Genomic DNA, 17458 nt, shown 5'->3' on the forward strand with positions numbered 1-17458 from the left:
AATCCTGAGGGTCAGGATTTATAAGTATTTGGAAAGGCAAGGACTGATTAGGGATAGTCAATATGGCTTTGTGCATGGGAAATCATGCCTCACAAACCTGACTGAGTTGTTTGAAGAAGTAACGAAGAGGATTGATGAGGGCAGAGTGGTGGACGTGATCGATATGAACTTCAGTAAGGTGTTTGACAAGGCTCCTCATGGTAGACTGGTTAGCAAGCTAAGATCACATGGAATACAGGGAGAACTAGCTATTTGGTACAGAACTGGCTCGAAGGTAGAAGACAGAGTGTGATGGTGCGAGGGGTGCCTTTCAGATTGGAGACCTGTGACTAGTGGTGTGCCACAAAGATTGGTGTTGGACCCACTGCTTTACATCATTTATACAAATGATTTGGATGTGAACATAGAAGGTATAGTTAGTAAGTTTGCAGACAACGCCAAAATTGGAGGTGGAGTGGATAGCAACATTTACCTCAGAGTACAGCAGGATCTTGATCAGAGTGGTAGACTGAGTTTAGAATAGAATCCCTACAGTGGGGAGACAAGCCACCCAACCCAACAAGTTCTCACCGACATTCTGAAGAGCATCCCACCCAGACCCAATGCCATACTCCACATTTCCCCTTACTAATGCCCTAACTCACACATCCCTGAACACTAAGTGCAATTTAGCACGGGTAATTCACCTAACCTGCACAGCTTTGGACTGTGGGAGGAAACTGGAGCACCCAGAGGAAACAGACACTGACACAGGGAGAATATGCAAACTCCCAACAGTCAACTGACGCTAGAATCTAACCCGGGTCCCTGGCGCAGAAGTACTAACCACTGTGCCACCATTTAGTTTAGATAAATGTGAAGTGCTGCATTTTAGATTAGATTAGATTACTTACAGCGTGGAAACAGGCCCTTCGGCCCAACAAGTCCACACCAACCCGCCAAAGCGCAACCCACCCATACCCCTACATTTACCCCTTACCTAACACTACGGGCAATTTAGCATGGCCAATTCACCTGACCTGCACATTTTTGGACTGTGGGAGAAAATGCAAATCAGAGCAGGACTTATACACTTAATGATAAGGTCCTGGGGAATGTTGCTGAACAAAGAGACCTTGAAGTGCAGGTTCATAGTTCCTTGAAAACAGAGCCATAGGTAGATAGGATATTGGAGAAGGCTTTTGGTATGCTTTCCTTTATTGGTCACAGCATCGAGTATAGGAGTTTGGATGTCATGTTGTAGCCGTACAAGACATTGATTCAGCCAATTTTGGAATATTGTGTACACTTCTGGTCTCCATCCTCTCAGAAAGATGTTGTGAAACTTGAAAGGGTTCAGAAAAGATTTACAAGGATGTTGCCAAGATTGGAGGATTTAAACTATACCGAGAGGCTTTTGCCCCTGGAGCGTCGGAGGCTGACGGGTGACCTTATAGAGGTTTATAAAATCATGAGGGGCAGGGATAGGGTAAATAGACAAGGGTGAGGTGAGTCCAAAACTAGAGGGCATAGGTTTTGTGTGAGTGGGATAAAATTTAAAAGGGACCTAAGGGGCAACCTTTTCACACAGAGGGTAGTGCGTGTTTGGAATCAGCTGTCAGAAGAAGTGGTGGAGGCTGGTACAATTGCAATATTAAAAGGCATCTGGATGAGTATATGAATAGGAAGAGTTTAAGAGAGATATAGGCCAAGCGCTGGCAAGTGGGACTGAATTACTTTAGGATATCTGGTCGGCATGGAGTAGTTGAACTGAAGGATCTGTTTCTGTGCTGGTCATCTTGTCATTTCTAATCAATCATTGCATTAATATCCTGTATCATGTCACCACTAAATTTTGTTTTTGAGCCCCAACCTATTTAATCTTCAGTTCTGATACTATTCTAGTAAATTGTGTTTTTTTGCATTCCTTTGCACTCTGTCATTTTGGGAATACAGTTTCCTCCAAAATGCATGGGTATGTACCACCTGGGCCTCAGGCCTTACCTACAGGAGCAATGTGCTGGAAATCAAATCCTGCTACTACAAGACTTAAGTTAATGATTAAAAAAATTAATTTCCCCAATGTATCCAATTTTCAAGTCCAGGTTGAAAGAAAGACTAGGGTTCAATACTTAACAAGAATTACTACTTTTTACAAGTAATTAGACTCTAGCTACAAGTAAACAGTTAGAATGAGTCAGCATAAAACTCTAATCCCCTTACCCGAAAGTATAGAAATACAGACAAACATGCAAGCAGGGAAAAATAGGTTTGGAACAGAGGAATACTGGGAAAGTCCTTCAGTGCTTCCTGTTCACAGGCTGCTGAGATGACCCTTATTCTTTTCAGTTGTCTCTCCAGATGCTTCTACTGGTTTTCAAAAGTCACAAGGTTTCTAGTTCACTTCTAAATGAATATTAATGCAACCATAATAGAAAAGGTGAAAATAATTGACAAGCAATCTAAACTAAATTAAGAGTAAAGACAGTGACATCTTATTTTTGTGTTATTTTTAAATTGTGGGCTTAAATGCAGAAGAACTGTTTTAAAACCAATGTTTAAAAGGATTGCTACACGTTTTGAAAAGCAAGTAACCTGACACTCATGACAAGTAAAAACAAACAGTATTGAAGTTTGGGTTGTAACTAAATGGAGCCAAGGAGTTGTAACTTATCACTTAAAAGACACAGCTTACAACTACTGAAGGAAAGGTGTACTTTTCTTCAGGCTTTAAGTGTATTTTGACTGCAGAGAGAGTTTGCTCCTAAGATGGTGAATATTAAAGCACACAGTCTGTCTTGTTCTCCGCCTCAAACTGTTCACATAAGATCCAATCATACGGCTGGTGGCAAAGCTTTTGACATCAATAACAGTCCACTCAACTTCTTGTCGCTAGCGAACAGCATCTGTACGCAACCCCTCAGCTCCATTTAATTTAACTTAAATTGTTCAAACTTCAATTGTTCAATTTTTTATAGAACGCTTCTCAATTATGAGGTTACTCGCATTTAAAAACATGCAGCAAGACTTTTAAAACACTGGTTTTAAAACAGTTCTTCTCCATTTGAGCCCACAGTTTAAGAAGAACACAACAAAAAGACAGTCTCTATACATAGTTTGTTTAACATGTTTGTCAATTATATTCTCCTTTCTTATTAGAGTTATATTAATATTCTTTTGAAGTGATTCTCGACTGAGCCATCTACTTTGTTTTCTTTCATTAATACAGAGGCAAAGTAGTCATTCAATATTTCTGCCATTATTTACATTTTTATCTTTCGTATCCAGCCTAATTTTCTCTTTTCCAATTTATTATGGTATTCCTTGTCCTATATACATTTGTCTCAATCTATTATTAACATTGACTATTACAATATGTTGATCACAATTATTATTATGGTCCACGGAGACTGAATCATTGAATGTTTTAAAGGCAAAGTTAGATAAATTTCTCTGCCTAACAAGAATCTATGTTTATCTGAGGTACACAGGAATGTGAAACTGAAAACACAAATAGATAAGCAATGATCTTACTGAGCAACAGGGCAGACTTCAGAGACCATGTAGTCTACTACAACTCTTAATTCATGTGTTTCTTCGCAATTCTCTCTGTTCTATCTCATTACCTATTACAATACCTGCAGGTTATGCTTTGCTTTTGGATTACTTGCACACTGAGTGTGAAAGCAGTGTTCTCTTTTCTCCTTTCATTACTTCTCCTTGTTGGTTTATGTGGAGATATGGAGATATTGACGTCTCTCATGATTATTATTCTTTACTTTCTTCATTGGTCTATATATTACTTCCTCCAATTCTCATCCACTCTTTGGACATCTTTGGGATGCCCCCATTAATGCAATGCATTTCTATTTATCTTTTAATAAGATAATATATCAATACATATGGCTTCTTTCAGCGCACAAAATAATTATATTCTGAGGCTCTTTTAATATTTTCTCAAAGGCAAGTTCTTATTTTTTTGGGGGGGTTCTTTTTCATTGTGACTAACACAGTTGGTACAGATTCAGTGACATAATAACTATAGCCTCTGTATTTGTGATGAAACTTAAGACCATAAGGTGGAGGAAAGTAAGCCATTCAGCCCTTTGATTCTGCCTTGCATTCAATCACCGATTATGGTAGATCAATTCTCAACTCCACTTTCCTGCCTTTGCCTTATAACCTTTTATTCACTGACTGATCAAAAATCTGTCTATCTCATCCTTAAATATACTTAACAAGCCAGCCTTTACAGCCCTCTGCAGTAAGGAATTCCACAGAATCGCTACCCTCAGAAGAAATTCCTCATCTGTCTTAAATGCGCAACCTCTTATTCTGAGATTATGTATTCTGGTTTTACATTCTCCCACAAGGAGAAACAACCTTTCTTCATCAACTCTGTCAAGTCCCTTAGAATTTTGTATGTTTCAAGAAGGTCTCATTCTTCTAAGCTCCAACGAGCACAGGCCCAACCGACTGAACATCTCCTGAAAGACAGTCTCTCTATATCTGGTATCAGCCACGTGAACAGTACCTGGACTGCTTCCAAACACAGTATATTTTCCCTTTAATAAGGGACCCAAATTGTTCATGGTATTCCAGCTGTGTTCAGATGACTAGTTTGCATCATTTTAGCTAAATATCCCTACTTTTATACACCATTCCTTTTGAGATAAAAGCCAAACTTCCAATTGCCTACCCAATTACCTGCTGAACTCAGATGCTAGCTTTTTTATGACTTGTAGACAAGGGCTCCCAAATTTCTCTGTTCTGCAGCCTTGTGCCATCTTTATCCGTTTAAATAATATTCAACTCCTCTATTCCTCCTGCAAATGTGCATAACCTCAAAATTTCCCATGTTATATTTCATCTGAGGTATTTGAACTCAGAAGCACAATTAGATAAATTCATAACCACCTGCAATTATTAAACATCTACTACGCTGAAAGCCACATTGCATAAGGAACGTATTCATTTCTTAGAAACCAGACAACAAGCATAAGTTAACAACAGAAATTTACTTCCACAAAAATAAGTGACACAGGTTTCGACACAAAAAGCTGTCATCCTAAACATACTTTCCACAGACCAGTGAGACCATTGCTAAAAAATTTCCTTCACATATGCATAAAATGCATAACCAAGCAGTTAATAGCATTTTTACTGCATCAAAGCTCTCAACATCAGATCTAAAATTTAAAAACCGACACTGTTCACATTATGAGGACATTTACGAACTTTTTTCCCCTACAGGATGTCCTAAACATATGAAGACTTAAGCTCAAGATTCCACACTCATTTGCAAGCAATTCAATATCTCAGCGATTTCAAGACTTTTCTGGCTCCTGGTTGGCAAAGTATTTCATTATTCACAGGCTCAAAGCTGGTCTCTCTCCTTTGCAGACTCTCACTCCAGGCCCAACTAAGGTTGCCCTGTCTCAACATCACCCCTGCCATAGCCTGCTACTCATCTTACCTTTTTTAGCCTCTCCTTCTGCCCCATCCACAACCCCTCACACCATTTCAGGTTCCTTATACCACCAGCTAATGCCCTATAGCCAAGATTTGACAAATGGCTTCCTACACTCCGCACTTTCAATCTTGGGAACGCAAACAAACAGTTCTCCCTACAGCCTGACCTTTCACTTACTCCCTTGCTTATTGCTTGAACAATCACAGACTTTTTCTCTCATGTTTACTGCTAATAGGTTCACTAAGAAACAAAAACAGGATTTACGCATGGCATGGCTGAGGTATTACACTGCTAAAGTCAAAGTGAAATTAGAGGCTATTGATTAGAGGCGCTGGATTAAATAATTATAAAATGGATTCACAATAAAGGATGGTCAGAAAGACTGGAGAATTGCAAATGTTATATCCTTGTTCAACAAAAGGTGACAGGATAAGCCAGACAACTGCAGGTTAGTCAGTTTAACTTCAGTCATGGAAAAGCTTCCAAAATGCATTTGATAAAGTGACTCTATACAGGCTTAGAGGAAAACTAAAGACCATGAAATAAAAAAGTATAGTGCCAGAAGTTGACAGAATGACAAGAAATCCAGAATAGCTGTGAATTATGGTATTTTTAAATTACAGGAAGGTATATACTAGGATTCTCCAGGCATTAGTCTTAAGTCCACTGCTTTTTTTACTTGAAAATGTACAGCAAAATCTCAAAACTTTAAAATACTGAACTGTGATGAGAATAGTGATAGAAATTTCAAGTAGACAGAAGCAGCTCTTCTTGTTAACCTTTTAGGAAAAGATAACCATGTTCATGAGGTGGGGTGTTTGGTAGGGTTCCAGCTGTACAGCACATGTAGGCGACTGTTTCAGTCAATTTGCACAAAGAAAGTTTTGCTGCAAATAGGGCAAGGTTTTGTGGCAGAATGATTTTTAGAAGAGTTTCTGGCTTAGGATTTCCTCTGTTTGTGTTAATGGGGATGCTTTTGATATGTGATTTCTCTCGAAATAGGTCTCTCTGTTTCTCATTTGTTTTCTCCAGATCCTGGGGTCCTGGGCAAGCTTCTCTATGGAGTCATAATGTACTCCAATTGCCAGATGATGGCGCACTCACTTAACCAATCTATATCTTTTTGTCAGCTCCTGCTGCCCTCTTCATAACTCACCTTCCTATCTATCTTTGTGTCATCAGCAAATTTAGCTCCCATACCTTCTGTCCCTTCATCCAAATCAATAATATAAAATGTAAAGAATTGAGGTCCTCGCATCGACCCATTGTACACCACTCCTACCATCCTGTCAGCCTGAAAATGATCCTTTGTTCTTACTCTCTGCTTCCTGCCAGCCAACCAATCTTTCTATCTATTCCAGTATGTTAACCCTACAGTATGAACTTTTACTTACCATAATAACATTTGATCTGGCACCTTACCAAATGCTTCTAAAAATCTAAGTACAATACACTCACTGGTTCCCCTTTATGTACAATGCAAGTTACATCTTCAAAGAACTCCAATAAATTAATTAAACATGATTTCACTTTAAATAAACCATTTTAGCTCTATTGCCTTGAACTTTGAACATATCCAAGTGCAAATGTCATTAATAATAACTTCTTTAACATTTTACCAATAACATGTGAAGAAAACTGTCTTGTAGTTTCCAGTTTCTGCTTCCTTCCTTTTTATAAAAAGATTTATATTAGCTATTTTCTAATCTATAAGAACCATCCCCAAACTAATGAATTTTGAAAAAGTAAATCTAATACATCAATTATCTCTGAAGAAAGTTCTAAAGAAGGGTCACTGGACGCGAAACATTAGCTTTGATTTCACTCTCCAGATGATGCCAGTACTGCTGCGTTTTTCCAGCAGTTTCTGTTTTTGTTTCCAATTTCCAGCACCTTCCTTTTTTTTAAATTTTACATCAATAATCTCATTAGCTACTACTTTTAAAGCCCTAGGATGAAATCCATCAGGACCAGGGGACTTTTCGACTTTTAGTTCGGTCAGTTTACTCAGGAGCACTTCCTGTTAATTATAAAATTTCTTGAATTCTTCCCTTGCTTTCAATTCCTAATTTACAGCTATTTCCCAGATGCTGCTTGTTTCCTCTCTACTGTCATGTATTGAAGATTCGTTAACAGAAAGAAAACAAAGAGTAAGGATAAATAGGTCATTCTCAGATTGACAGCCTGTAATGTTTCACAAGGATGAGTGTTTGGGCCCCAGTTTTACACAATCTACACCAATGATGTGGATGTAGGACCAAAAGTAATATTTCCAAGTTTCAGGATAACAGATGAAATGTGTGCTGTGAGGAGAATGCAAACAGAACTCAGAGAGATTTAGACAGCCTGAGGAATTTTACATGATTATTTTGAGGATATCCATTTATATAGGTGGAACACAGTGCTGAGTATTTCTTAAATGATGAGAGATCGGGAGGTAGTGAAGGCTCTGGGTACACCCTTTTTCATAAGTCACTGAAAGCTAAGATGCAGGTGTAGTAATGAGTTAGCAGGACAGATAGTACATTGGTCTAGATAAGAGGATGAGAGTATAATTAGAAATAATATATTGCTCAATTGTATTGAACTTTGGTGAGATAGTACCTGGAGTGTCGTGTAAAGTTTGGACTCTATACTCAAGGAAGGAAATACTCACCATAGAGCGTGCAGTAAAGGTTCACCAGAATAATTCCTGGGAAGGCAGGAATATCAATGAGGAAAGATTGAGGAGACCGAGCCTAAATTCTTCTCTAGAGTTCAGAAGAATAAGAAATGATCTCATTGAAACTCATAAATCTGAAAGTGATAGAATGGATGCAGAAGGTCTTTTTTCCCCTCATCTGGAGGAGGAAATCTAGAATCAACAGAAAATGTGTTATAGAAAGGGCAATCTATTTCGGACTGAGATGAGGTGGAAATTCTTCACTCAGATGGTAGTGAATCTCAGAATTGTTTATCTCAAAGGGCTAGACAGATTTCTAATTATTAATGACATCAAGGAATATGGAGGTATAACAAGAATATGGCATTGAGGTCATGATTAGCTATGATCTAAAATGGCAAGGAGACTCGACAGATTAAACATGCGCTCATGTTTTGATGTGTTGTCTCAGTCTGGTGTGGATGCTTTGCATGCCAGTATGTAGCATCAAGGCCAGCCATCTGATCTATTGAAGCTTCCAAGGGGAGCTCATGACTGTCTTGGCATAGATAGACAAATTTTCTACTCCTCCTTCCCAGATTGATATTTGAACTCTGCTGAAGGCCACACTTTGTTTGACAATTCTTCTATTTGTTTCACTGTCAATATAAAACAGCTTGAGAAAGCATGTTGCTGAGATAAGAGAATTTAACTGATCTAAAAGTTAAAGTTCTTCACTGGAGGAAGGTCAATTTTGATGGTATTAGGCAAGAACTTTCAAAGGTTCATTGGGAGAGGCTATTCACAGGTAAAGGGACAGTTGGAAAGTGGGATGCCATCAAAAATTTGTTGGGGGAGCCCAGAGGCTTATGTTCCTGTTAGTGTGAAGGGCAAGGGTGCTAGGTATAGGGAATGCTGGATGACTAGAGAAATTGATGCTGTGGTCAAGAAAAAGAAGGAAGCATATAGTTGGCATAGATAGCTGGGACAAATGAATCCCTTCAGGAGTACATGGGCAGTAGGAGTATACTCAAGAGGGAAATCAGGATGGCAAAAAGGGGATAGGAGATAGCTTAGCCAAATAGAGTTAAGGAGAATCCAAAGGGATTCAATAAATACATTAAGGGCAAAAGAGTAACTAGGAAGAAAATAGGGGCCCTTACAGATCCTATGTGTGGAACTGGAGGAGATGGGTATTTACTGTGGAGTAGCATATGGAAGCTAGAGAACTTGGAGAAATAAATAGCGATATCTTGATAAATGTCTATATCATAGAGGAGAGGGTGCTGGCCGTCTTAAAACATCAGGGTTGGATAAATCCCCAGGACCTGATCAGGTGTTATCTAGAACTTTGTGGGAGGCTAGGGAGATGATTGTTCAGCTCCTTGCTGAGATATCTGTATCATCAATAGCCATGGATGAGGTGCTATAGGACTGGAGGATAACTAATGAGTTGCCATTATTTAAGAAAGGTAGTAAGAAAAGCCAAGGAACTATAGACCAATGAGTCTGACACCAGTGGTGAACAAGTTGCTGGAAGGGATTCTGAGGGACATAATTTTCATTTACTGGAAAGGCAAGGACTGATTAGGGATAGTCAACATGATTTTATATATGGGAAATTGTGTCTCACTAACTTGATTGAGTTTTTTGAAGAAATGGCAAAGAGGATTGATGAAGGCAGAGCAGTGGAAGTTGTTTATATGGACTTCAGCAAGGCATTCGACAAGGTTCCACTGATTAGCAAGGTTAGATCACATGAAATACAGGGAGAGCTAGGCTTTTGGATACAAAATTAGCTCAAAGGTAGGAAACAGAGAGTGTGGTGGAAGCTTATTTTTCTGATAGGAGGCTTGTGACCAGCGGCGGGCTGCAAGGTTTGATGCTTGTTCCACTGCTTTTTGTAACTTATATAAATGATTTGGATGTGAATATAAGTGGAATGGTTAGTAAGTGTTAGGTTTTATTGGCAGAGAGATTGAGTTCTGAAGCTATAATGTCATGCTGCAACTATACTAAACGCTAGTGCGGCCGCACTTGGAATATTGCATACAGTCTGGTCACCCCACTACAGGAAGGATGTGGAAGCATTGGAAAAGGAGCAGAGAAGATTTACCAGGATGTTGCCTGGTCTGGAGGGAAGGTCTTATGAGGAAAGCCTGAGAGACTTGGGTCTGTTCTCATTAGAAAGAAGGCTAAGTGGCGATTTGATAGAGATATACAAGATGATCAGAGGATTAGATAGGATAGACAGTAAAAGTCTTTTTCCTAGGTTGATGACTTCAGCTTGTACGAGGGGCATACAAATTGAGGGGTGATAGATTTAAGACAGATGTCAGAGGCAGGTTCTTTACTCAGAGAGTGGTAAGGGCGTGGAATGACCTGCCTGCAAATGTAGTTAAGTCAGCCACATTAGAGAGATTTAAACAATCCTTGGATAAGCACATGGATGATGATGGGATAGTGTAGGGGAATGGGCTTAGATTAGTTCACAGGTCAGTGCAACATCAAGGACCAAAGGGCTTGTTCTGTGCTGTATTGTTCTATGTTCTAAGTTTACAGATGACACTAAAATTGGTGATGTAGTGGACAGTGCAGATTATCTCAGAGTACACCTTGACCAGACAGGCTGAGGTGTGGCAGATGGAGTTTAATTTAGATGATTGTGGGGTGTTGTGTTTTGGTAAGACAAATCAGGGTAGGACTTATACACTTAATAGTAGGGCCCTGGGGAGAGCTGCCGAGCAAAGAGATCTTAGAGTGCAGGTTCATAGTTCCTTGAAATCGCAGCCATAGCTAAACAGGTTAATGAAGACGGAGCAGTGAATTGAGTATAAGAGTTGGGATATCATGTTGCAGCTGTATAGGACATTGGTTAGTCCACTTTTGAAATACTGTGATCAATTCTGGTCTCCCTGCTATTGGAAAGGTGTTGTTAAACTTAAAAGGATGCAGAAAAGACTTACAAAGATGTTGCCAGGATTGGAAGGCTTGAGATAAAGGTAAAGGGTGAATAGACAGGGGCTATTTTCCCTGGAGCACCGGAGGCAGAGGGGTGACCTTATGGAGATTGATAAAATCATGAAGGACACAGGTAGGGTGAATAGTCAAGGTCTTCTTCTCCAGGTAAGGAAGTTTAAAACTAGTGGGTATAAGTATAAGGTGAAAGGGGAAAGATTTGAAAAGGACCTAAGAGGCAATATTTTCACACAGAGGGTGGTGCATGTATAGAATGAGCTGCCATGGTTGAGGCTGATATAATAATATTTATAAGGCATCTGGAAGGATATTTGAATATGAAGGGTTTAGAGGGATATGGGCCAAATGCTGGTAAATGTGACTAGGTTAAGTTAGGATATCTGATTGGCATGGACAAGTTAGACCAAAGGATCTGTTCCCGTGCTGTACAACTCTATGACTCTATAACCACTAGTGACAGATTCTGCTGATTGATGGTAATTTTGGGGTCAAGATAGGATTTTCCTGGAGAAGAATGCTACATTACTTCAAGTTTTTTCATACTGAGTGTAAAATCAATGTTGTTGCAAGCAATGAAAAACAAATCCAGGTTATGCTGTGTGTCCATCGTAAATTGGCAAATAGTACAGACATAGGTAGATAGGAAATTGTGAAGTTTAATGCAGTCTTTTCCTGGAGTTGTCTGCAACTGAACTACTTCCCATCCATTTTATATCTGATTTTGAAGTCAGCATCACCATCATGCAACACATCTGACAGCCTGACAGAGAAAAACATGCTGAAGAGGGTGATGCTAGAATGCAGCATTGTTTAGCACTATTGATGATTAGGAATGGATCAGAAGAATAACTACAATTCAGGAGAAATGCAAGCATGTCACCATTCAGATATGCAGTAATGCAGCAGAATGATTGGTAGTTTTTATGAATAATTCACTGAAGGTAGCAATGCAGGATGAATATATGGTTAATAAGGCACAAGGGAACTTGGCTTTATAAATAGAACATAGTACAAAAACATGCAAATTATTATGACTTTTCACAAACTACTGTATTGGTCTCAAGTATTGAATCTAGTTCTGAGCAGTGAACTTAAGCAAGGAGTGTACAGAAAAGATTTATGAGAAGGGTTCCAGGGACTTCCTTTAGATGGACAGATTAAAAAAGCCAAGACAAAATCAGAAATTGCTGGAGAAACCCAACAGGTCTGGCAGCATCTTGTGAGAGAAAGCAGAGTTAACATTTCAGGTCCGGTGAGTCTTCGTTGGATTTTTTATAAGAAAGCTGGATCTGTTCTCTTTGCACTGGCAAAGCAAATAATATAATTTCAAAAAAAAGAACTGCTGGAGATCTGAAACAAAAACAGAACTTGCTGGTGAAACTCAGCAGGTCTGGTAGCATCTGTGGAAAGAAAGCAAAGTTCACTTTTCAAGTCTGGTGACTCTTCATCAGAACTGTTAGCAGCTAAGAAAAACAGTGATATTTATGTTGATCGTGAAGTTGGGGAAAGGGGAGAGTAAAGGGAAGAGATGAGCAGATAGGTGCAGATGGAACCCAGAAAGAGAGAGAGAGAGAGAGAGACACACAGAGAGAGATAAAAGGAATACGTAGACAAGGAGATTATGGTGGCGACGCATATTGAAAGCAACCCGTATCATATGATAATAGGCCTAGGTATAGGTGAGAATGGGTGACTGTGACAAACATAACCCATGTCATAACAGGACTGGATGTGGGGTGGGTTAAAAAGAAGATGGAACCAGATTCTAAATTTATTGCACAGTGTTGTGTCCTTGAAGCAACAGAGTAACCAAGCAGAAAATCAGACATTGTTCTTTAAGCAAAGGTGTTCAGCAAAGTGGTCACCGAGTCTGTGAATTTTTTTAAATGTGTATGGTTAGGGTCTGGAAAACACTACTTGACAGTATGGCAGAGACAGATTCAATTGTAGCTTTCAAAAGGAAATGAGATAATCATCCAAGTAGAAAATGTGCACAACTACAGGGGAAATGTCAGGTAATGGGATTAGTGGAGTTACAGAAAGCAGCACAGACATATCAGGTTGAATGGCCTCCTGCCATTCTGAAACTGCTCTTTGACCATATAATCAACAAAGTAACCCTCAACGTTTATGTTATTAAGGATAAAATGCATAGGTAAAAATAGTTACAACTTTTTTGAAGCCCAAACTTAAGCCAGTTGGTATATATAGGAGAAATCCATGAGGCTAAGTTAGGGTGATAACATTAAGGGAGGCAACAATTAATTTTCAAAAACATAATTTAAATGCTAGGGGAATCAATAGAAACAATTTGCAGCAAATGTTCATTTTAATATCTAGCTAAAATAATTTAAAATATGTATTTATGTTGTTTAGGGAGCACTTGCTGTGAGTCATAGAGTCACAGAGATGTACAGCACGGAAACAGACCCTTCGGTCCAACCCGTCCATGCCGACCATTTATCCCAACGCAATATAGTCCCACCTGCCAGCATCCAGCCCGTATCCCTCCAAACCCTTCATATTCATATACCCATCCAGATGCCTTTTAAATGCTGCAATTGTACTAGCCTCCACCACTTCCTCTAACTGCCATTCCATACACGCATCACTATCTGTGTGAAAAAGTTGCCACTTAGGTCGCTATTATATCTTTCCCCTCTCGCCCTAAACCTATGCCCTCTAGTTCTGGACTCCACCACCCCTGGGAAAAGACCTTGTCTATTTACCTTATCCATGCCCCTCATGATTTGATAAACCTCTATACAGTCACCCCTCAGCCTCCAACACTCCAGGAAAAACAGCCCTAGCCTATTCAACTCTCCTTATAGCTCAAATCCTCCAACCCTCACAACATCCTTATAAGTCTTTTCTGAATCTTTTCAAGTTTCACAACATCCTTCCAATAGGAAGGAGACCAGAACTGCACTTAATATTCCAAAAGCAGCCTAACCAATGTTCTATATAGCTGCAACATGACCTCCCAGCTCCTGTACTCAATACTCTGACCAATAATGGAAAGTATACCAAACACCTCCTTCATTATCCTACCTCCTGCGACTCCACTTTCAAGGAGCTATGAATCTGCACTCCAAGGTCTCTTTGTTCAGCAATGCTCCCTGGGATCTTACCATTAAGTGCTTCCCCAAAATGCAGCACCTCGCATTTATCTAAATTAAACTCCATCTGCCACTTCTGAGCCCACTGGCTCATCTGATCAAGATCCCGTTGTAATTTGATGTAACCTTCTTTGCTGTCCACTACACCTCCAATTTTGGTGTCATCTGCAAACTTACTAACTATGCCTCATAGACAGAGAACACAGGGGGCTAACACCTTCAACATATTGTCTAGCTAACACCAATTGTTACAGATAACCTGAGAATGCAACTTTTAAAAAAAGGTTTTGTGATTTACAAATGAAAGAAGTGAACAGATGAAAGACCCCACAGACAATCAAGGTATTTTTCAATGTATAATTTCAGTTACATCATACTGTAAATTTTTGCTATAAATTCTGCGCCTTACAATTGTGTCCTCCACAACCACCTGATGAAGGAGCGGTGCTCTGAAAGCTAGTGTGCTTCCAATTAAACCTGCTGGACTATATAACCTGGTGTTGTGTGATTTTTAACTTTGTATGCCTCTCAAGCTCACATCCAAATCATTAATATAAATGACAAAAATTCATGGAATCGTTTGTACCACTGAGGCAAAGAAGAGATGGTAGAGTGAGGAACACTGGATGACAAGAGATGTAGAACATCTAGTCAAGAGAAAGCAGGAAGCTTGCTTAAGGTTGAAGAAACAAGGATCAGACAGGGCTCCAGAGGGTTACAAGGTATCCAGGAAGGAACAGAAGAATGATTTGGAAGAGCAAGAAGGGGGCATGAAAAAGCCTTGGTGGGTAGGATTCAGGAAAACCCCAAGGTGTTCTGCAGAGTGAGGGTATTGCCAATCAGGGATAGTGGAGGGAACTTGTGCCTTGAGTCAGAGGAGGTACAGGAGGTCCTTAATAAATACTTTACTTCAGTATTCACTAGCAAAAGAGACATTGTGGTTTGTGAGGACAACGTGAAACAGGCTGATATGCTCGAACAGGCTGATGTTAAAGAAGAGGATTTTAAAAAAGGTGAGGATAGATAAGTCACCCAGGCCAGGCGAGATATACCCAAGGTGACTACAGGAAGCAAGGAAAGAGATTGCTGCGATAATCTTTTCACCCTCACTGTCCACTGGAGTAGTACCAGATGATTGGAGGGTGGCAAATGTTCAAGAAAGGGAATTATAGACCAGTCACTCCTATGTTAGTGATTGGCAAATTATTGGAGAGGATTCTGCGAGGCAGGATTTATGATTATTTGAAAAAGTATACCTTGATCAGAAATAGACAACATGGCTTTGTGAGGGACAGGAAACCTTATTGAATTATTTGAGGATGTGACAAACACATTCATGAAGAGCAATGGATGCGATGTACATGGATGTTAGCAAGACATTTGATAAGGATTCCCATGGTGGGTTCATTCAGAAAGTAAGAAGGCATGGGCTACAGGGAAATCTGGTTGTCTGGATACAGAAGTGGCTGGCCCACAGAAGACAGAGAATGGTAGTAGATGGAAGGTAATCAGCCTGGAGCTTGGTTACCACTAATGTTCCATTAGGATCGGTTCTAGGACCTCTGCTCTTTGTGATTTTTAAAAATGACTTGGATGAGGAAGTGGAAGGTGGGTTAGTAAGCTTGGTGATGACATTAAGGTTGGTGAAATTGTGGAGGGCTGTTGTAGTTTGCAACGGGATATTAACATGATGCAGAGGTGGGCTGAGAAATGGCAGATGGAGTTCAGCCTGGAAAAGTGTGAAGTGATTCATTTTGCAAGGTCGAATTTGAATGCAGATAAAGGGTTAAAGGCAGGATTCTTGGTAGTGTGAAGGAACAGAGGGAACTTGGGGTCCATGTCCATAGATCCCGCAAAGCTGCCACCCAAGTTGACAGGGTTGTTAAGAAGGCGTATGGTGTATTGGCTTTAATTAGCAGGGGGGATTGATTTTAAGGGCCGCAAAGATGTGCTGCAGCTCTATAGAATCCTGCTTAGACCACATTTGGAATATTGTGTTCAGTTCTGGTTGCCTCATTACAGGAAACTTTAGAGAGAGTGCTGAGGAGACTTACAGGATGCTGCCTGGACTGGAGGGCATGTCTTGTGAAGAAAGGCTGAGGGAACTGGGATTTTCTCATTGGAGTGAAGATAGATGAGAGATGACTTAATAGATGTGTACAAGATGATGAGAGGCATAGATAGAGTGGATAGCCAGACAGCTTTTCTGCAGGGCGGAAATGGCTATCACGAGGGGGCATCATTTTAAAGTGACAGAGAGTGATGGATGCATGGAATTCATCCATAGTAGAGTCAGATACATTAGGGACACTTAAGTGACCCTTGGATAGGCACATGGATTATACTAAAATATATGCTATGAAGGTTAGTTTGATCTTAGAGTAGGAAAACGGTCAGCACAACATAGAGGGCCAAAGGGCCTGTACTGCACTGTACTGTTCTATGCTCATGTAAATTATAGTGATCAATGGTTTTTGCGGTATACCTAAGAATATAACATTGAATCCATATTTTGTACAACTGCAGATATTCTTTGGATAGTCTTGGGAAATCATGCTATACACCATTGAAAAGCAAGTTTAGCAAACCAAACTGTCAACAGTATAATCTTAAGATTACAAATTAAGATATGCCACTGAAGTGAATAGGTTGCTTTCTGAAATAGACTGTAAGTATACTTATATAATGCAGCTTCATGTTATACAAGCAATAAACATAAATTGTGATACAACTGTTTCTTCAAGAACTAAATGCTGTAAAAAATCACAAAACAATACCTTAAATGTATGAGGTTTGCACAGATGGCTGACAAATGGATTAAAATCATCTGAGTTATATTCTTCCAAAAATACAGGCTCCTATTAAAAGACAGTTTAACAGTTATGCATATGAAAGCTACATTATAGCATGAAGGTTCATGTTATATTACTACTACTTGGAAACTTAGGTTTAGGTGGAAAGACCACTTTTACCCAAGTTGGTTTTGTATTTATATATTGTCTGCATTAAGGGGAGACATATTTTTACTTTGATTTTAGATTTATTGTGACAGTGGTGAGAGGGTGCCATTAGTTTATTGATAAATGCATTTTTAATGAGGATTACAGCCTTGTTGTAGAGATCGAGGTGAACAGTTCAGTATATTGGGGATAAAAGGGTATAGTAAAATAGAGCTGTTGTCCAGTATTACAGAAAGACAGAACTATCCAGATGGTCAGGTTCAGTTACAGCACAAAGATTGTTAGCTAGCAATCACCAAAACAGTCA

General features: G+C 39.5%; 1 protein-coding gene across 4 annotated transcripts in view; it reads right to left on the reverse strand.

Moving 5' to 3' along the window:
• fam228a (family with sequence similarity 228 member A) overlaps window positions 1-17458 on the reverse strand; it is a 79333-nt gene that overhangs the window by 24950 nt on the left and 36925 nt on the right. For all 4 annotated transcript variants that reach the window (XR_011954614.1, XM_072556845.1, XM_072556857.1 and 1 more), the window contains one exon: window positions 16969-17049. Coding sequence is in view for 3 of the 4 variants with exons in the window: in XM_072556845.1 (XP_072412946.1) it covers window positions 16969-17049 (81 nt within the window). In the remaining variant the exon portion in view is untranslated. The remainder of the gene's footprint in view (window positions 1-16968; window positions 17050-17458) is intronic.

This window comes from Chiloscyllium punctatum, chromosome 3 (genome assembly GCF_047496795.1).
Source record: "Chiloscyllium punctatum isolate Juve2018m chromosome 3, sChiPun1.3, whole genome shotgun sequence".
NCBI lineage: Eukaryota > Metazoa > Chordata > Chondrichthyes > Orectolobiformes > Hemiscylliidae > Chiloscyllium > Chiloscyllium punctatum.